Source organism: Onychomys torridus, chromosome 16 (assembly GCF_903995425.1).
Source record: "Onychomys torridus chromosome 16, mOncTor1.1, whole genome shotgun sequence".
Classification (NCBI taxonomy): Eukaryota; Metazoa; Chordata; class Mammalia; order Rodentia; family Cricetidae; genus Onychomys; species Onychomys torridus.
This window is the reverse complement of record NC_050458.1, coordinates 49,576,397-49,597,982: the sequence shown is the minus strand read 5'-3', so window position 1 is coordinate 49,597,982 and position 21,586 is coordinate 49,576,397. Positions and strand designations below refer to the sequence as shown.

General features: G+C 52.4%; 1 protein-coding gene across 2 annotated transcripts in view; it reads left to right on the top strand.

Annotated features, from left to right (window-relative positions):
* The window catches only part of Phf21b (PHD finger protein 21B), a 70,073-nt gene that overhangs the window by 37,093 nt on the left and 11,394 nt on the right, over positions 1-21,586 (top strand). For both annotated transcript variants that reach the window (XM_036208982.1, XM_036208983.1), the window contains exons 3-7: positions 12,971-13,063; positions 14,996-15,346; positions 16,502-16,633; positions 20,043-20,094; positions 21,489-21,565. In XM_036208982.1, the coding sequence (XP_036064875.1) occupies positions 12,971-13,063; positions 14,996-15,346; positions 16,502-16,633; positions 20,043-20,094; positions 21,489-21,565 (705 nt within the window). The remainder of the gene's footprint in view (positions 1-12,970; positions 13,064-14,995; positions 15,347-16,501; positions 16,634-20,042; positions 20,095-21,488; positions 21,566-21,586) is intronic.

The following is a 21,586-nucleotide window of genomic DNA, read 5'->3' as shown; positions in this document are numbered from 1 at the left end:
TCAGGGTCAAAGATTTTGGCATGGTCTACCTTCTGCTCTTTGCAGAGTACCTAGGCCACCATGTCCAGTGGTCCAGAGCATACACAGGGCTCAAGATGTTCTAACCCCAGTGGTCTGCCTTTCTCAGGCCCCAGGGTTATGGCCTATCCTTCAAGTTGTCGCCAATAACTCAAGGCTTCGAATCTGAGCTTGGAACACCGTTTGTTGTACCGGGCCCATTCTTGAGCACACATTCTGTATCCTGGCTTATTGCTGAAAGGGCACACTACTGGCAAGGTGTGATGATGCAGCTCATAGAGGGCGGGAAGCAGATGAGAGATGTGAGTGGTGGTCGTGGGAGGGACCACAGTTTGTGTCTGGAAGATCAGAGTGATTCAGGCGGCTGAAGGGTCACGCCAGTCCTAATGGGCCAACTACAGTCTGGCCCAGAGGAGGCATACGTGGGGTCATTACCTAGTGATGGCAGTGCCCATACCTGGCAGAGGTTGCTGATGATTTAAGGATCACTTCTGCATCTACCTACTGCTGACTTTGCTGGTGGAGAGATTGAGGCTCAGAGTGTCAAGGGCTCACCTGGGTCCCCAGCCTCCTGACGCTGGGTTGTGAGCACTTTGGAAGACAGGACCTTATCTGTATCTTGGTAACTTTGTCTTCATCTCTTGACTTCACTATCTCTTTGGAGCCTGTGGAGTTCCTGCTAAATCCCTTCCTGGCGCAGCAGTATCCACAGATGTTCCATCACCTATGTCCAAAGTGTATACTGCTCGCAGAGGGGAAGGGAGAGGACGCTGGCCTTGGCTAAGTGCGTGAAGGCCTTTCACCTTACCTGAGTCCTACAACAGCCTTGCTTGGTGACTGATAAAGACTCTGGTCATGCAGCTCTTGGTTGTGGGGACCTGGGGTGTCTGTCCCTGATTCCTTATCCTTTCTTCCTACTACATCTTAGATTAAGGGGCTCTTCTTGTAGAGAACGTAGCTCCCAGAGCACCCACTGGCCCCTGGCCCATCACATATTTTTCCTCAGGAATATCCCTGACCCGCCCTGCCTGAGTTATCTTAGGTTTCCTGCTGGGACTTCTGTGGTGTTCCTGGCAGGGGACGGGACAGATCTGTGCTGTGCTTGGCACTATGCTGTTCACTGTCCCCTCTACAGCTGCCTGGTATGCCAGACTGGGAGCCAGAGTGGGTTTTTAAAGTCTCTTGTGTTTCCTGTTCTGGACCGGGCTCCCCTTCTCTACGGTTTCTGGTGCAAATCAGAAAACCCCATCCTTCAGGCTGCATTGGTGATCAGTGAAGTTGGGGTGTGTCCACCTGCATCACCTCTGTGGACCCCAACACTTACCCTATGCTATCAAGAAATCCTCATCCTATTTCTGCTCCATGTCTTCATCCTGGGTCCTCTCCCAGTCCCTGATAGACATGGTCAGGGCTGTCTGGTCCATTCGAATGTTAGAGCCTTCTGAAGGAGACAGTATTGGGGTTGGCCCCATAGGGTAGAGCTCACCCCATAGGTGCTCCTCCAGTTGCTCCCGGGGCTCTGCTTTTCTAAAGGGGAGCTGTAACTAGCGCTTGCCTTTTAAATGTGTGATTTCTTCTTTGATATATAATTTACATACATTGAAATTCACAGATCTTAATTGTACTGTCTGATGAGTTTTGACAGTTGCAGATGTGCAGGTAACTCACACCCCCGTGGAGATGAGATGGGGAATATTCCCATCACCTCAGAAAACCCCTTGTGTGCTACCTCATCAGCCCAAGAGAGGCAAAAGGAACCGGGACGACTGACTGTAATAATATACTCTGTGTAACCAGCATGTCCCAAATACTATCATTTCCAACATATAATTAATGTTTTAAAATAGTAATGAGATTTTTGCTTTTTCCCTCACTGCCTTTGAAATGGCGTGTGTCTTATACCTGGTGCACAGACCAAGTGCTAGCAGGTGCCAGGTGCTGGGAGGTGAGGACATCCAGGTGGGGTGTCACATTGGGAGGAGACAATCAGAGCCTCGTAAGGGTCATAGATGGGGAAATGACAGAGCATCCCTAGCCAGGCCTCTGCAGAAAAATGCCATCCAAACAGGACAAGCTGCTGCAGCTTCCCAGTGCTGTCCCCTCCAGGCCCTGTAGGCGGGAGGCTGGCAGGAGTCCCCAGGGGCAGCATGAGGGGTCAGCAACCTCTCCCTCAGAGAAAGTCCTACTTCGATAGAGAAGATAGTCCTGTCCTGGACTCTCCCGAAGTGTCTCCTGCTGCCGGTACTGGGACAAGGTCTCTTTTCAGTCCAGATAACTCAGGACCTGAAGTTCATTTCCAAGACATTTCTAATTAGACATGCCAACCTCCTCACAAGGCTGCATAGAGACAATGGGTGCTGTGTCCCCTGAGGGCAACCATGCCAGCTGGAGGTGCAGCGTCACCACGCATACCTGACTGCTCAGTCCAGCGTTGGGCGTGCATGAGGCCTGGGCTTCCTGTCCCAAAAGGATAGAGCTGAGCAGGGCCACTTTGTCCTCACCTGACACCTGTCCCATCCCATCTCATAAACTCCCCTTATAAAGCCAGCAACGCTGCCCCGAGGCCCCCACCCCACCCCGTTTTATAAATGTGGAAACAGAGTTCTTTGGGGGTTAAATGGTTTCATCAAAGGCTGCCTGAGCCAGGGTGTCCTACAGCCTCACTTGGGTGATAGCTCAGGTTTTTGGGACCTTCTGGTACTAGGTGTGTGTCAGACACTGCAGGCAGATACCCTGAGGACATGGTGTTGCCTGGGGAGTCTGAGTGATTGGTGCAAGCTATCACAGCTGTAGGTGGCCTCTGAGCCCCATGCCTATGACTATTGACGGGCCTGGGGTGGCATGCCGGGACAGGTGACTGGACCATCTCCATGATAATGTTCCCCTCCCGAAGAAGGAGTGTTTATTTATATGTAGTGCCAGTGTGAGTGTAAACAAATTACCTCTTGAGCTGAGCAGGTGCTGCTGCCAACCACACACCCCTCCCATGCCCCTGGCAGACCTCACTGAAGGCAGGGACTACCCCCATTCCCAGGGAGGCCTACTGAGGCACTGAGCCTGAAATGCTCTGACATCCTGTGGTCTGAGTGGAAGTGAGTGGAGCTGGGAGGTGTGGGGACCCTGGTGGCTTTGTAGATGAGATACTGAGGAGGCTGAAGGTTAGGCAGAGGGGCCTTGGCCATCTAGCCCTGACTCTGAGGGCCTCCTGTCCTGCTGTGCCTGTACCCTGGTGATATGACCATGAGTGTCCTGTGATTTAGCTACTCTCAAAAACGTCAGTCTTCCTGACCCCAACACCCAGAACCTCTGGACTATCCCTCTGCCTGGGAGGTTCCTTTGTGGTCTACATTTATCTCCAGATGATACAAGCAACCCCCACCTCCTTCTCTCCTCCAACCCCACCTTTCCAACCCCCTCTCCCCATTTTTTTTTTGAATCAGAATCTCATTTATAAGCTGGGCTGGCCTTGAATTCTACTTGAATTCCTTCACACTCAAACCTCAGCCTCCCAAATAACTGGGATTGTAGGCATGTGCCATCCTGCTGGGCTTCGAGTCTCTCTGTTGTCTGTGAAGGTCTCTCAGGAGCCCTCCCAGATAGCTTAACTGATTGTGACTGTAACGTGTCCTTCCAGAGTATGGACCAGATCCTCATCCCTGCACTGGGCTCACTGGGTGCCAGCTGTGCCCACAGTTCTCTAGCCTCACTGCTTCCCTGAGGGCCCAACTGGCTGCCCAGCACTCCATACCAAAGGGGCAGGTAGCCCATGGTCAGGGAAGAGCCAGCACTTAGAGGGAACTAGCCACAGATGGAGGGCGGGGTCATCTCTGCCGTAGGTCACCTGCCACACAGGGCCACTGGGACCATCAAGAGGAAGTGTGGGCCTCCTGGACACCCTATACTACCTTCCTGCTACCTTTATCAGGAATTCCCTCATGTTCCAGGCTGCAAACAAACAGGCACTGTGCCAGCCCGTGGTATGTCTTGCTGGTGCCCCTAGGGACGGACCTCAGCTTCACAGTTAATGTGCCCCTGAAAGCCCTCCTGTGGACAGGCAGTGAAAGGTCACCTTTGGAGCATGCTGCCTGAGGCTCCATGGCTCTGAACACAGTGGAATGAGTTGACTCCTGTAAGGACATTCCCGGTGGAAACCAAGGATTAGCTTAAAGCAGAAGTTCTCAAACAGTGGGTCGCGACCCCTCCATAGGGGGGTCAAATGGCCCTTTCACAGAGGTCACCTAAGATCGTCGGAAAACACAGATTATTTACATCACGATACATAACAATAGCAAAATTACTGTTATGAAGTAGCAACGAAAGTAACTTTATAGTTGGGCATCACCACGACATGAAGAACTTTATCGCAGCATTAGGAAGGTTGAGAACCACTGGCCTAGAGCATCCCAGCCTTCTGGAATGTTCAGGCTCAGCCAGAGCAGAGGGGTGAGTCTCTCAAGCACTGGAGCATGGAATGCCACAAGGTGAACCTTACCCCCTATCCAAAGATAGGGCCAGTGTTTTAAAAGTGAGGCAATACAGGTCACATACATTGAGAGGCACAAGGCTGGGCATGCAGCCCAGTACGCTTTCATGGATGTCTCCATCCATGTAGTCACCACCCAACCAAGGACCTGTGACCATGGAGGTACCACAAGCCCCTTAAAGGTAGGCCCTGCTTCTCATTACTCCCGGATCCTCTGAAGACATAGGTTCACATAACTGGCTCTCTTTGGGCTTCCCATGCTACTAGGGCCTTATGCAAATTAGGTTCAGGAGGCGTGGAGGTGAAGAGGCTAGTGAGGGTTGCAGGTGGACACTGGATCTTCTTAAAGATTGCTTATTGTGTGTGCGGTCTGGCACACGTCCTCATTCTGCAACATGTTGTAAGGACACACACTTGGCTATGCCTAGGACCTCTGTTGAGGAGCTGATGCAAACACCCCAGAGGACCAGGCATGGATGCTGGGGGACATGTGTAACGCTGGCCTCAGGAACACAGGAAGGAGCTGCCCCCACCATCCACATCACTTCTTCTTTCCCAAGGCTCCAGGGCCATCACTCAGTCCTCCTCATCAATATCACATGTTGCTCTTTGTTTGGGAACAGTGGGAAACTAGCCTCAAGATCCCTCCATAGAGGTTCCAGGCCCCGCCCTTTCCTCTGGGTCATTCCTGCCCAAGCCCCAAGCTTTTGTGAGACTGGACAGCTTCTCTTAGCGATGTCCCTTCAGCCTGGGCATTCCATCAGGAAGGCTGAGGTAGGTCCCACAGCAGGTGGGCAGCCTGTGGGGATGGCACACTATGGCCCATGGGCTCATCTGGACCTCTACATTCTTCTCTCCTGCTCCCAAGCCCCCTAAACCCAATTCTCTTCCCAAGATGGTTTTCATTTCTCAGGGGAGCTGATGGAGGCAAAACCCTTTCAGCTGGTCTTGGTTACCTTCTGAGGCAGAGCTGTGTGGCTTCAGAGGCTTCCATTTATATGCAGAAGTTTCCAGAATGCTTCCCACCCCTATGTTGGCCAGGATCCTGTGGCCGTGCCCCACCCCCACGATCTCAGCCCCTGATCTTTAGGCTGTGGTGCCATTTAGAGTGTGCATTTGTACTAAATAGCATAAAATTACATCCTTTCAAGTTAATTAAGCTACTCCACTACCCCAGTGCTGCAAAAAGGGTGTTTCTGATGTCAACGGAGTATAGTCACTGATGTTTCTCATACTGATTGGCAGCTGCTCCCTGAAAGGCCCCTGCAATTGTCTGAGTGGCCTGGGGCGCCTTGCCCGCACTGACCAAGTCTCAGTCAGGGTCACCAGCCCCACAGGCCACCTGCATGGGCAGCTCAGCCGTGGTGGCCAGGTGTCACTGTCCTCAGACACCTTGCTTCCCATAGCTATATAGCCAGTGACCTCTTTCCCCAGATATGAAGGACCTGGATTTCAAAGAAAACTCTTGCTTTGAAGGTGTAGTTTAACAGTCTAACAGTCCCCGAGAGTCCTGGAGGCAGCTGGTACTTCACACCTGCCCTGTGCTGGGGTTTATCCTTAGCATTCTGGGAGAGAGCAGGCTGCTGGGCAGGGAAAGACCTCATGGGAAAGCTAGCCCCAGCAGGAGAGAAGAATGCAGAGGTCCAGATGGGCCCATGGGCCATACATAGTGTGCCATCCCCACAGGCTGCCCTCCTCTGCCTGCCTCGTTGTGCTCTTTCAGCAAGTCAGGGAGGCACCTAGCTGGTGTCTAATGTGTTGGAAGGGATGAGAACCCTTATGTGCACAGGGTCTCTGGTCTAGCAGTGATACACCTGCCCCGCTAGCTACATTGGCCAAGACCCTGCTCTAGCTCGGTCACTTCCAGAGTGACCAAATTCAGTGGCATGACGTTCACGGCCACCACTGATGGAGTCTCTGCATATGCCTCTCCTCCTCCACCACCTTCCTTCACGGCTTGTGGCACCCAGAACTCCTGTTCCTCCTTCCACAGGTTCCCATGTGACCCTGTCCACGGCCTCTCTATTCTCCCTACTGATTCTTTTTTCTTTCTTTCTTTCTTTCTTTCTTTCTTTCTTTCTTTCTTTCTTTCTTTCTTTCTTTCTTTCTTTTTTTGGTTTTTCGAGACAGGCTTTCTCTGTGTAGTTTTGGAACTCACTTGGTAGCTCAGGCTGGCCTCGAACTCACAGAGATCTGCCTGGCTCTGCCTCCCGAGTGCTGGGATTAAAGGCGGGTGCCACCACCACCACCCAGCTTCTGATTCTTATATACTTCATCTACTGCCCACTTGGAATATTCTGGTCCGTATTTAAAGGTCCAGCCCAGACACTGCCTTCTCCAGGAAGCCCTCCTGCTCCCTGCCTCCCTTTGCTTGTGTTCAGTTGTCCAGTGCAGAAGACACTGAAAAAGGCCTCCCCACAATCTGCATGTGATGAGCAAACACGGTCATGCCATGGTCCTCCTCTGCTCAGTGCTCTGAGGGGCAGCAGATGTAGGAGTGCCCCCTACCCCCTGCCTTCCTCACCCATCCCCAGCCATCCTGGTTGCATGTCACCAAACTACATGTGTTCCCATGGAGCAGTGGGCAGGATGGAATGTGTGCTTCCGATTCTCTGGGGAACATGGCCGTGTTTGGCTAATTCCTCTGGCTGCTGGGAGCTTTTGAACATTCTTGGTGATGTTTTCTCCTCACCTAGGGACAGTGGTGTTTGTCCCAGCCTTCTTAGATGCAGGTGTTGCTGCACAGTGTATACACCAGGGGAGTACAGGCCCAGGTTTGCTGACTTCACCTGGGGAGTCAGCTTCATGGCCTACCTGCCAGTGTGGGCGAACCCCTCACATCTGCACCCTTTCCTCCCTCCCCCCCTCCCTCTCTCATATTTGTGACTACATGGTGGCCCTGCTGTATGGCATACATTTGTCCTGTGGGGGATCAGGACCCAGGACAGCAGAGATGTTGGAATGGCCGGTTGCCAAGCATGCAGATGCCTCCCGCCCTCCTCTCTGGTCCTGGTGGTAACAGGAAGGGGGTGCTTGCTCCTTCAACTTGGGGACAAGGCTGTAGCGTGACTGTGCTGTCAATGGATGGAAATTCACATGCAGATTGGTGTACCTAGCACTGGTTCTAACTGTCCCTGTGTCCTACGTGACTGTGAGTTGTGGGCTGGAGGAGGCGGGACAACTAGCTGATTTCCCTCAGTATTTGTGAAGAGTCCGGGTGGTACCCACCCAGCTGAAGCTAGTGGAGGTTCTGTGTCTAGGAAATAGGGGTGTGGACAGTAAGTTGGAGTGCAGGAGCCAGGCCCAGAAACTTGCTCCAGCAGCATCGTTCGGGACAAGCTCTTTCCTGCCCACAGTGATAAAGGCAACCGTCGAGTTTCATCTGTGAATAACAAGCTGGTTCCCATGGCAGTCAAAGCGGTGCTTATGGTATATTAATATTTATTAGCAGCTCCTGATGTTGGGGCTCACTTGTTAGCTGAACCGCACATCACAGCAGTTGTGTAAGAATGCAAGAAAATCACAACCCAGATGCAATTAAACTGCTGCGCTCTGCGGCTGTGGCTGCTGAGGCTGGGCCACACGGAGCGGAGGTAAGAAAGCAGCCATGCTCCGCTCACCTCCCCCTCTTCCCTGACCCAGTCAGAAGGAGGAATGTGCCTCACCTGGGGCATGGGACGCTGGAACCCCAGCCCCAGAAGCAGGCATCATCCTAAACAGCAAGGAACCAGCTGGAAAAACAGAGATTTGGAGATTCTGTCCCTGACATCCTGGGGCCCAGACCCCAGTGTCCTGGGCCGGGCACCTCCCCCTCAACGAATTGACTGAGGTTATAGGGAACATGCTGGAACATCAAGTGTTCGGGATCCAGTCCCAAGACCTTCCTGCAGGAGAGCTGGGATCCAGGCAAATGTCTGACCAGGTGACACCATTGATATGCTAGGCCCAGCCCTAAGGGACAAGCAGCAGTCTCTGCCTGTGGCACCCGTGTCCTCATTTGGAGCACAGTGGTCAAAGCCATGTGACACAACCCAGGGGGTTCAGATGGCCCAAGGGGCAGACTGTGTGCCTGGCGTGGCAATGTCCCATGGGCCCACTGCACATGTATGAATCTGAGCTCTGAAGGGCCAGTCATATGACCTGACCTCACCCCAGGTGCCTTGGCACACATCCCAGCCTCTGCTTCAGATGCCAGCCAAGCTATGGGTACTGCCTAATTAGCTGTATTAGGTTCTTTTCTGTTGCTGTGATAAATCACCAGGCCCAAGGCGACTTATAGAAGGAAGCGTTTCTTTAGGTTTATTGCTGGATTCCCTTGATGGCGGAGTGAAGAAGGCACAGTGGCGTAGGAGGAAGCAGTGGGCTCACATCTTGACCATCAAGCAGGAAACAGAGAGAGAGAGAGCTCATGGCATAAAAAATAAATTAATTAATTTAAAAAAAAAAAGCTCTCGCTGGGTGGTGGTGGCGCACACCTTTAATCCCAGCACTCGGGAGGCAGAGGCAGGAGGATCTCTGTGAGTTCGAGGCCAGCCTGGGCTACAGAGCAAGATCTAGGACAGGCACCAAAACTACACAGAGAAACCCTGTTTCGAAAAACAAAAACAAAAAAGAAAGAAAGAAAGAAAAGAAAAGAAATCTCTCAAAACCTGCCTCCAGTGACATCCCTCTTCCAACCGAGGCCACACTGCCTAATTTCCAAACAGTACCACCAACTGGGGCCAAGTATTCAAATGGCAGAGCCTGTAAGAGACATTCTTATTCAAACCCTTACACTGGCCCCACCTCCCCTCCCTCCCCACCCTCAGTATGGATGCTGAAGGGGCTACTTGTCTCCATCTCCACCACAACCCACCTTGTACCACCTCCTCAGGAAGCCTTTAGGGATCTGGCCTAGACAGAGACCAGCATCCAGATATTTACATTACAGTTACATTATATTACACAGATATTTACATTATGATTCATAACTATAGCAAAATTCCAGTTAGGAAGTAGCAACGAAAATAATTTTATGGTTGGGGGTCACCACAACATGAGGAACTGTATTAAAGGGTCAAAAGGAAGGTTGAGAACCTCTGTTCTAGAACTGTAGAGGGGAGAATCCTTTTTTGTAAGTTAACCAAGCCTCTGTGTTAGAACTGATTCTCCTGTGCTCTGAGATCCTTAGCATATAAAATTTTTCAAGGAACTTGGGTCCTATGGCCTCTAAGCTGTAGTCTGTGGCGCTGACCCTTGGGCCTCCCGACTAGGTTGTGACTTAGGGATGGGAATTCAATGGTAGTGTGTGTTTCTCTGGTGACTAGTAGAACAGGGACATCATTGCTCTTGGGGCCTCAGGGAATCATGGAACTCAGTGTTCTGAAGTCATGAGCAGGAATCATGCCACATGTCCCTGGAAGGCAGCTCAAGGCCACTCACGCAGCAGACATCTCCAGCCCCAGCATTTCCAGTCCTGTCTGGATGCTGTGGTGGATGTTGCTATGGTGACCCCTCCTGGCTACAATCATCAGAAAGCTTCTTGCATAGTGGCCTTGCCGGTGTGGCTTCTGATGTCCTGTGTGCCACCTGAGGCCAGGCTAGCCACTACCTAGTTGGAGTTTGGTGGGGAAAGTAAAGAGAAGACCTTTGGGAGTCTGGAGAAAGTAAAGGGAAGACCTTTGGGAGTCTGGGGGAGGGCTCCTACACACAGCACATTTAGTCAATTTCCACCCTCTCAGGGACCCTCTCCCTCACCAGAATCAAGTAGAGAGTTCTCTGTATTGCCGTTAAGATTTGCATTGGCTTGGGGCTTGGAAAGGGGCTGCACAGAAGCCATCAGAAGTAGGAAGGTGCAGGAGTGTGTGGAGAGAGACAAGAGGATCCAATACTGATGGTCTCGGAGATGAGAGCCAAGCCGGCCGTATCAGCCACCACAGTGGGACAGAGGTGAGGTGGGAGCCATTTCCCCCAGAGGGTTCCCCACTGACTTCCAGCCGAGCAGACTGGCTTCCACTCTATGCCCAGCCTGGATTGAGGAGGACGTGCCTAGGAGGTACTCAAGAGCTTCATGCCGGAAGCCCTCTGACCCACCCATTGGCTGCAATGGGGCCTTAATATGTTTTATTTGTGCTGGGGCAGATGAGTAGACCCTACTCCTTAGTGATGAGGAGCCACCTGCTAAAGACAGCTTTGGCTTTCCAACCAGAAGGGTCTGTTCCTCAGCTTTGTGTCACTGTCCTGAGGTACCCAAGATAGTGTGTAAGAGAATGGGTTTATCTAGCCCATGGTTCTGGACATTCAGGTCCAAGATGGCTTTGGGCCTCTTGGGAGCATGTTGGGTACATGATAGAGCAAAGCGGAAGCGCAAATGGAGGAGGGAAAGAAAGGGTCCCATAGCCCCATCAGGTTATGTCCCCAAAGACCTACGGGCCTCCTGCTGAGCCCCGCCCTCTACAGGTTCACAGCACTTCCCCAGGACAATAGCACCCTAGGACCAAACCTTTCACACATAGTCCTTTACAAAGGAGGTCCCCAGGGTGGGCTGACCCCAGGTTGCCTTCTGTCCTACTCAGGCCTGGGGTGATGTTCCTCTCTCTCTCACACACTTCCTATTGTCCCCTAATCCCGTGGCTGTGTAGTGCCCACCCCACAGGGCCATTCCCTTTAGTCTTTGTGGTCCAAGCATCCTTCTGTGGCCACAGGGGACACCAGCAAGAAACACTGAGTGGCCCATGTAACTGGTGTTCCAGCAGATCTGTGCTCTCTCCTTCATCCCTGCCAATGCTCATGAGTCAAGTCTCCTTGACACTAGGAAACATTCACCGAAGACAAGGTTCTCCAAAGCCATGCCAGCTTCTGCCCCTGATGATGCCAGGGCCTGCCCTAACCTGCCTCCTGGCCACGTGCTGGTTTCTCCACCCTCTCCCAGAGACTGCCTGTAAGACTGAACTAATACAGGAAAGTTATCTTTGACTTTTATGGCCCCTTTTCCCCCTATTAAAATGCTCAGCGCTATAAATGTCGTCATCAGCAGCTCATTTATCTTGACAGAAATGCGGCTGTAAGTGAGCCAGCCTCGAAACGACTGCTTCTGTTTTTGCGTCGATAAATTGAAGCAGGAAGCAACGCAGAGAGGTCAGGCCTCGCAGACAAAATGCCTTCCCACTTGTTAATGAGCGCTTTATGAGGCTGGGGAAGGATGGACGCCTGTGTAAGTTCCCATGCCGAGGAGAGTGCACCCAGAGTCCGTGCGGCATTGGCAGGGGATGGACCATCTGTGAGAGGTGACAGGAACGTTCTGAGAGGACTCCCGTCATGCCCAGAAGCAACAAGATACTGGTACCTTCCTTGCTCAGCCGAACGTTTGCTACTGACTCTTTCCAGCATCCTAGAGATTGGGCACAGTCTGAGAACTGTCAGGTCTCTGGTGCTCCAGGCAATGGGTCCTACAGTACAGTACAGAACCTATCCCCACAAGAGCCTGACTCATGGGACACTGAACTTAAAGGCACCTTGTGTTTAGTACCCTCTGAAGGACAGCCTGGCACCCCAATCCAGGCAGTGTTCACACAGCTGTGGGGTTGGGTGGAGTTGGCCAGGATCTTGGTCGAAGCATCCAGGGGGTTCTGTTACACAGACCTCCCTCGGCCTGCAGGACAACCACTCCCTCTCCCCCATGCACAACTGGCTGTGTCTTTTGGTAACTTAGGATCAAGCAGAGTGCGAGCAAAGCTGTCGCCGTCAATGCCCCTCTGGAAGCTCTGGGTCTCTGGCGGACCTGGGCCATTCCTAATTCTCCTGGCTTCCCATCCCTTCCCCTTCACTGAGTGTAAATCACTAAGGTGACAGACAGGAGCTGGCTCTGTCACAAGTCAGGAAAGAGGGCTGAACCTGAAGCAGAAATGAAGGCTTAGGACCATAGGCATTGGTGCTTAAGGACAGACAGCCAAAGAAGCACCCAGAGATGACGGGGTCTGCATGGCAATAGTGCACTGGGGTGTTTTAGACAGGGTCTCTGACTGACCTGGAGCGCCATAGACCATGCTGGCCTTGAACTCACAGACATCCTCCTGCTTCCGCCTCCCCAGTGCTGGGATTAACGGTGAGCACCACTATGCCTGGCAGTTCCAGCACTTGGGAGGTGGAGGCAGGAAGATTCAAAGTTCAAAGTCATCCTCATATGGCAAATGCAAGGCCAGTCAGAGATACATCTGGTACTCATGCACACGTAGATACACGAATGTACATTTTGTCTCACCGTATAGGAACTTCACTTTAAAAGGGAAGCCAACAGTAAGGTTGACTGTTTTCTGGGCAACGTTTTCCTTTTTCCTTGTCTAGTTTCCAATTGTTCTTAAATGATGATATACCACTTAAGCGAAACAAAAAAACCCCACTATCATGTGGCGAACAAGAGTAGCATCTGCCGTTTCTGAGCCCATGGTCCCAGGCTGCCAGGCTCTGACCGCGACATTCTCTGTCTTTCAGGCTTTGGGAACCGCCACTGCAGTGCCTGTCACGGGTCCTCAGGTCAGCTCCCTGCAGAGGTTGGCCGGGCAAGGAGCAACAGTGCTACCTCAGGTAAACGTCTGTCCGTCCTGCATCTGTCCCCAGCCCCTCAGCACTGCCTCTGGGTCCTTCCTTTAGACTGTGTCCCCTCTTCTCCATCCCCTCTGTCCGTTCCTGTGGGGAAGCCTTTGCTTCAGAGTTTTCACAGTGAGGAATCTGGCTTTTCAAACAGTGAGAAATTGTGAAATCCTGGAGTGGGCCATGACCAGAAACTTTTGTAAAGGAGTTAAGTTTGGCCAGCATCAACCAGAGTGGCTACTGCCAGGCATACTGGTTCTCAAAGCTGGGTCACACATAGTGTACATTTGATGATGAGTCTGTCAGAGGGTCTGAGGAGCTCTACAGTAACACCTTTTCTGGTAAGTGGTGCAGGGTGTAGGCCCTGGGTACCAGCCTAGATCCCTCGATGGACTCCATGCCCTGGACAAGTTACCCAGCCCCTTCACCCTCTTAGATGGAAGGCTTCTCCCTCAGAGGGCTAGATGGCTCTCTACTGTGTCTGTTGGCCTTGGCGGTCACAGGGAGAACTTATACCTGCACCCAGTATATAGCAGATACCTAGACCCTGGGAATTATTGCCAGTGCTTTTACTACCAATGGCTCAGCTTTGGTGAGTGCCTGCTATGTGTGCCATAACTGCATAGGGACCACTGGCTGCGGAGATGAAGACAGAGGCTGTCTGTCTTGAAGCTATGGGGCTGAACGGATGCCCCTTGGCTCAAGGATAAAAGGAAGTAGCTGTCCTGAGCCTTTGTCCATGAGGTAAAGCAACACCCGCACCCCCTGCCAAGTTTTACCTTTTCCAAAGTCCAAAGGGCCTTGCCCCTAGGGGGTCGAAGTGTCAAGAATCTCTCAAGGGGTATGAAAGGCCAGTGGGAGCTCTGAGATGGCCTGTCCCATGCCGAGGTCCACAAAAGTCTCCTGGGGGTGTGGATATTGTAGACCAAAGGAGGAAGGTGCAGAGTGAGAAACCAAGGCAGAAGTCCTGGGAAGACCAGAGCTTTCCCCTGACGGGGAGCTGAGAGCAGGTAGAGATGGAGATCCTGGCTTCAGATATCAGGCCACGGTGTTGTCCTTGTCTGTTGGCAGTGGACTGCTCCACAAGGTTTTTCAGCAAGGGAGGGGCTTGAGGGGCTCTGCCAAGGTCCGTCAGGTCAGTCCGTGCTGTTTCCTCTGGGGCTTTTGCTCCCCAGGAAGCCCTCCCTTAGTTCTCTACCTCCCAGCATTCCACACTGCTCCCACCTCACAGAAGCACACACAGACAGGCAACTGACAGGCACCTGGTCCCATGTGTTCACCCCCCCCCCATTCCCTCTGCGCTGCCCGCTCAGCCTCTTCTTCTTGCCTGCAGCTCCTGGGTTTCTTGTCTTTCATTCAACCCTTACCATCCCCTCCCCAAATCCTCTGCCCCTGCCCTGGGTTGGCTGGCTGAGAGGTGCCTAGCACACACCTGGGCTCATCCTCCTGGCCTAGGAAGCTTGTAGGGGTAGAAGCAGACCCTGAGGAAGGAAAGCAGCAGGCTGAGGCTGTTCCCTGGGTCTGGTCCTGGGTCTCCATGTGGAGAACATTGTAGGACTTGATGTGATGAGGATGCACTCCAGTTGGGCTCCCTCATTGGCTCCCATCTCCTCTGTCCCTCACAGTCTGCTCTCATTTGAGCCAGGAGGGAGTGTAGCCTGGAGCAGCTTCATCTGAGCCTGGGGGTGGATGGGTGGGTGGAGATCAGAAGTTCAGTGTACAGCCAAGCAAGGGAGATGGTGGATGGAGTAGCTTGAGCCTTGGAGTCAAGGTCATGACCACCAAGAGACTCTGAGTAGAGTCCTAGAGGGTCCCTTCCCCTCTAATGTAGGACTCAGCCTGTCTGTCTGAGGCTTGTCCCCCTGCCATGCCTTCATTACAAGCTGTGTCTGTCTGTCTGACCACACACTGGTCCCTTCCTCCCAGGTTAGGCCAAAGACTCTGATTCCAGACAGCCTCCCTGTCACCCCGGGCAGGGACCGGCCACCCAAGCAGCCCCCAACATTCCAAAAGGCCACTGTGGTCAGCATCAAGAACCCCAGCCCAGCCCTCCCCACTGCCAACAACACCGTCAACCATGTGCCAACACCCAGCAGCCAGGCCCAGGCCCTCACCGAGCCCACCGCCATCACCTCACCCCTGAACAGTGCTGGGGTGGCCTATGCCATCATCTCCACCTCCCCCAGCAATGCTGCCACCATCACCCCCAGCACCACCGTGCCCGTGGCCAGCGACAGCATCAAAGTGCAGCCCCTCCTCATCAGTGCTGACAAAAAGGTGAGTGTCCACCAGAAGCCCCAAGAGGATGTGTCGCATGTGGAGCCTCATGTGGGGGCTGACGCTTAGGCAGGGGAGTGGCTGGGTGGTGGGATAGTCAACATGGCCAAAGAATGAAGGGGAAAGACTCAGGTGAGTGTGTGGAGGGAGTGTGAACCAACAACTAATAGGACGAATTGGTGTGGATGGACAGGAGGTGTGAGCAGATGAGTGTGTGAATGGAGCATGTGCACATGGCCAAGGGTGCAGATCTGTGGGAATGAAGAGAGGTGCATGAATGGATGTTAGCATGAGTGAGTGGTGCTATGAATAAGTGATCACCTGAATGAATCTGTGTTAATAAGGGGATAGGTGAATGGGTGTGGGATCAAACAAATCTGGCTGAGAGAATTGCTATTCATTAATATAGGAATAGTGAAGTAATAACGTGTGGCTGAATGGGTAGCTGCAAGAGAGTCTGGTACTGATGGTCCATCTCTGCTGGTAGAGTAAGGTGGTCAAGAGCTGTTTTATGCCCCCAGTTACCTGGATGTGTTTGTGTGGGGGAACTCCTTGATTTCTTGTGAGGAATTTAGTTTTAATACTAAAACTATAATCTTCTCCCCATGTCCTCTAGAGCTCTCTGAAGATTGCCCTGTTTGAGGCCTTTGGGGAAACATGGTCGCCCCCGTTTTCCCTTTAAGAATCTTTCCCTTGATTCCCTCTGCCCACTCTCTTGTCTGTAGCTGATGTCTTTCCATTTCCCCAGGCAACCCCAAATCATCCTAGTCCCTCTGCGTCCCAACTTTATGTCTCAGGAAGGGGAGGCTACTGAATGTTCCCCAGCTCAGTATGCCTGCATTTGAGCTGAGAGTAAAGAGTTAGCGCCCCCTGGAGTCTGGGATTGCCAGTGTGTTGGCTGAGGCTCAGAGAAGCACAGAGTAATCTCTCTCTGAGGCCAGGGAGAGGTAAGATTTGCTTTGTAAACCTGGCTACCTCACAAAAATGCTCTCATGGAAATGGGTGGTAGGAAGATATTTGGAAGTAAGGCTCTGAACACAGGGCAGCCACTGGGTTCCTCTGTGATACACCTCTCAGGCCCTACCTGATTCCTAGCCGCTCCCTGCCACTCCCTACCTGGACCCCTGCCCCTCTCATCCTTCCTGTGTCTTCCAGGTCATTATCATTCAGCCTCAAGTGCAGACACAGCCCGAGAGTTCAGCAGAGCCCCGGCCACCCACGGAGGAGCCACCTCAGGGAGCTCAGGCCACCAAGGAAGATCAACCCCCCAGCCAGGAGAATCCTGAGGTTAGTGTGGCCTGCTGGAGGGCCCAACCCCTTCTTGGCTTTAAGACAAGGCTCTTTGCAGAGTTGGGATGGCTTCCTTAGGAAGATCTTGACTGGATGTAGCCCAGCACAGTGGAAGCTGCCAGAGCAGGGCTCACCCAGTGAGCTGAGTCTGTACCCTCTGTTCTACAGGCTGTGTGGGCAGGGTAGGGCCATGGATTCTGGCCATGATCAGCATGGATTCTAGCGCCTTGCTGCCTAGCTGAGTGTCAGCCATGTTGTGTCCTGTGTAGTGATTTATCTGAAGACAGGAGTGGTAAGGCCTGGGCTACTGGAGGATTCCGAGTTGAACCACTGGATCAGGGACATTATCTACCTTCCAGGGATCCCTGGTTGGGAGCCTTGTTCTTCTTAGGACTAATCCCAGAAAGGGAGGTTTCCCCACCTTGGATAGCATGTGGCCCTACCTCTCCTTCCTGTTTGTATTCAATCCTAGAAGCTTGTGGGGTATAGAGTAAGATCAATAGCACCTGTAGAGCTCAGATGCTCTAAGAATTTTCTAGAAGTTGCACATGACCCCTCCTCCCACTCCCTAGAGGAGGAGGAGGGATAAATGGAGCCGTTCTAACAGTTGAGTTGCAGTCACAGAGCGGGCCAGCAGGTGACCAAGGCTTGTCTCCAAGGACAGCCCCACCTCACGGAGAACTTCCCTGCTCTGCTGTGGTCTTCTCCATATGGCTCTTCTCACTCAGACTCTAATTTGAACAGGGAACCCTCGGTCATCCTACAAGAGTCCAGACAGCACAGTCCCTACCAGCAGGTGTCCTGCCACAGCTGATCCCACACCAGCAACGTCTTCCCTAGGCTCCCAGGCTCCCGAGCTTCTAGTGATTGCAAAGACCTGTGGTCTCAAAGATGTCACTTGCTTTCTGTGCCCGTCCTGCCTCCGTGTTCACCCTTGGATCTGCTCTCCACCATGCTCTTGCTGTGAGCAGGGGACTCAGGATGGGCAGATGCGGTCTTTGTCCTGGGAAGCCCCCTTTAAGGGCACCAACTGAGGGCATTTCTAAGACAAACGTGGCTACAAAGGCTGCACCCCTTTAAACCCAGCACTCTGGAGGCAGAGGCAGGTGAATCTCTGTGAGTTCCAGGCCAGCCTGGTCTACAGAGCGAGTTCCAGGACAGGCTCCAAAGCTACACAGAGAAACCCTATCTCCAAAAAAAAACCACAAAAAACAAAAAACAAAAACAAAAAAACAAAAAACAAAAAACACCAATAAACAAATAAATAAATAAATAAATGCCACCGCTGGGTTGGAGTCTAGCCTGGGCTACATGAGACCCAATGTTCACGCACGCACACACGCATGCATGCATGCATGCACGCACGCACCCACACAAACAAACAAACAAATAAATAAATGCCACCTCTGGGTTTCCTGGAACATGAAGCTGCTGTATGAGCCACATCTTGATAAACCCCAGCCCTTAGGTCCCATTGGGTCTAGCCTGTGACAGTGTATGAGCTCCACATAGCTGTAGGGTAAGGCCCTGGCTGTCTCGCTGCCTCTAGTACTCTCCTGCACCTGTCTCTCCTGCCTTGAGGTTTTCAGCGTTCTCCACATTCAGGAAGTTTCTCCAGATGACATTTCCTTGTTCTCTCAAGTGCATCTTAGTCAATTATTGCGCGTTTTTACAATTAGTATAATTATATCTAACTGCATAATTAGCGTAAATACTCGTAATGGCTTAAACAGAACAGTCAAAACACGCCCTGGTGTAGAAGCCCTTGTTAAAGTTTGGGAGTTGGGCAGCACAGGCCTGCTGCAAGAGGCTGGGTGCCAATCAAGACATTGAGCAGCAGCCCCCAGGCATCTCACTGGCCCAAGCGGGACCCCAGGCCATTGCAGGACATGGGCTCTGGTTTTCGTGTGGTCCTCGGGACCCAGCGACACTCCAATCCCTGGGCTGTCATACAGCCAGGCTTCTTCAGCTTCCTCTATTGAAACTGGATCTCACTAAATTGCCAAAGATGGACTTGAACTCTCTCTCTCTCTGTGTAGCCCAGGCAACCCAGCCTGGACACTTTGAGAGGGGTGTTTTGGTGGTAGTTTCAAGGAGTGTGGGCACAAGATGATGGTGGGGTGTGTTCTCGACGCAAGCAGCCTGTATGCCCAGTGAGCCTGCTGCATGTGCACAGGTTGGGAGTAGTTTCCAGCATAGCCAGGGCATGCCCAGGCTACCCAGCCCTGCAGCTGGGATGCCACCTCCACTGTGGGCAGCTGAGTCAGAGTGGAGAGGTCTGCAGCCACGCTTCTTAGGACAGTACTACAGAGGCCAGCCACTCTGCCAGGGGTCACCTCTGACCTCCTCACTCACAGGTCCTAAACTTTCTGCAAAGAAGGTGACAGGTGTGAGTGAGAAGCCCCTATTATTTAACTTCTGAGACTATAAGCCTGGTTCATCTCCCTCATCAAATTCCGTGCATTTCCCAGACATTCCAAAAGGTCACTAGGGCTGGATTGGACCTATGCTACTGGCCCCATTCCCCTCTGGCTTCTAGGGAGCTCCCAGCCCAGTCTGTATCCTTGTGTTCACAGAGTCAAAAATATTAAAAGAGAGACGGAGGGGGGAAAGATTCTGGGAAGTTTGAAAGGCAGTGCTTGGATTTGCTGCATGCCAAGCCCAGCACAGAATCCTGTCATTGAAGTGTGGGCGTGTCCTGCTGGAATGCTGTTTCACAGATCCTCAGTCTCCCTCACTTCCCGTGTCTCCTCCGCCATGATTACATACAGACTGAGTGCACACAGGCGTTTCTCCTGACATGATTCCCTAGACGACACATAAAACAGTGATTTATATGTGGTTTCTGTCACATTGGGCAGTACAAGACATATAAAAGTGGCTTAAAATATCCAAGAGGGTATGCGTAGGGTTTGTGTAGACGCTGTGTGCTGTTTTATATAAGGGACTCAGCCCAGAGGGTTCTGGCTTCACTAGGGCCAAGATAGTGTGCACCTTGTGGGGCTCCGTCTTCCATGTTGCTGACTATGCACACGGGCCACTCCGAGGTCAAAATGGTTCGTGAAGTGGCACCCATCTGTCTGTCTGCTCTTCTGCTCAAGGCCAGAGCCTCCTGAAGGCTGAGATCACCCTCCTCATTACTCACATGCACCCGCCATCTTGCCAGCCCCACGCTATTGGTTTTTAAAGTGTATTTGAGGGATATGTTATCCAGCCCCACTACTCCCAGGAGCCCCCTACATTGATGTTGGACCATTTCTGGGCATCTAAGTTCCCCACATTTCCTGGGAACAATGTTAGCATGTGGAACAGTGGCTGCATGACCAGGCACCCCCAGGGTAGAGCCCTGAGGCTCACAGACTAGTTCCTGGCTGTGTTAATGCCTCTCTCTCCCCTTTCTTCTCAGAAAATCGCCTTCATGGTAGCTCTAGGCCTGGTCACAACAGAACACCTGGAAGGTAATGATGGGGACATTGGGTGGAATTTGGTGGGTGGGGCTTGGTGGGGCCCTAGGTAGATGCAGCAGCCTTCAGGGTGCCCCAGGTCATGGTTGTGCCCTATCCAGGCTCCTAGGAACCCAGCCCCGGGTAATGGGGGCACAGTCACAAGACAAGCCAAAGAAACATTTGGTTTGGGGTATCCCATGACTGAACATGCCTCATGTGGCACTGTCACGTTTTTGTGGAGGGGCCTGTGTCCCCACACTAGAGGCCGCACAGTGAAGTAACGGAGATCATGGTCCAATCCTGTAATTCACTAACCCATGAGAGCTGACGTTTCTTTACTTCTTTGGTATTTGGTCCACTCTGGACCTATTTCCTCATCTCCAACATAAGGGAAACCAAAACCTTAAGCTTGTTGGGTTGTGGGGAGTGAGGGAATAGTGCTTTCCCTAATATGCAATTTGTCCTCACTTTGAAAACCTCTCTTTAAGATCTGGGATCCCACAGTACTTATTTGGATCCTGGTCTCTTCCACAGAGGCCTGTGGTACCTCATGGGGAGCACACAGAGTAACACTGATGAGGGTCAGGAGGAAGCTGACAGAGATGAGGAATGGGCACCCCAGGGAGCTACATGGGGAGGTAGAGCAAGTTGCAACCTGCAAGAGAGACATGAGGGAAAGCCGACGGCCAGTATGCATAGGCCAGTGATGGGCAGCACCAAGCTGTGCCTAGCTGAGCACAGCCAGAGACTCACTCTGCTGCTGCCCTCCAAGGGTCCCAAGAGACAGAGAGGGGCCTGTCTTAATCCCACTGCTGTGAAGAGATATTGTGACCAAGACAACTCTTAGAAAAGAAAGCATTTAATTGGGGTTGGCTCACAGTTTCAGAGGCTCAGTCCATTATTATCACAGCAGGGAGCATGGCAGCAGGTAGGTGTGGTGCTGGAGAAGTAGCTGAGAGGTACATCCTAATCCACAAGGAGAGAGAGAGAGAGAGAGAGAGAGAGAGAGAGAGAGAGAGAGAGAGAGAGAGAACCTGGGCCTGGCATAAGCTTTTGAAACCTCAAACCCACCTCCAGTGACACACTTCCTCCCACAAGGTCACACCTACTCTGAGGCCACACCTCCACCTACTCCGAGGCCACACCTCCACCTACTCTGAGGCCACACCTCCACCTACTCCGAGGCCACACCTTCTAATCCTCCTAACCCTTTCAAACAGTTCCACTCCCTAGTGACTAAGCATTCAAGTAGAGGAGCCTATGGAGTACAATCTTATTCAAACCGCCCCAGGGCCTTATGCTGAGGAGCATGTCCCTGTCCCCTGATCCCCCTACCTGACACTCATCCTAAGGCCACCCTGCCCTGCTGAGGGAGGGACCTGTGACCGGTGTGTCTGCCTTTCCAGAAATCCAGAGCAAGCGTCAGGAGCGGAAGAGGAGGAGCACAGCTAACCCCGCTTACAGCGGCTTCTTGGAGACCGAGGTGGGACTCTGGGGCACCACT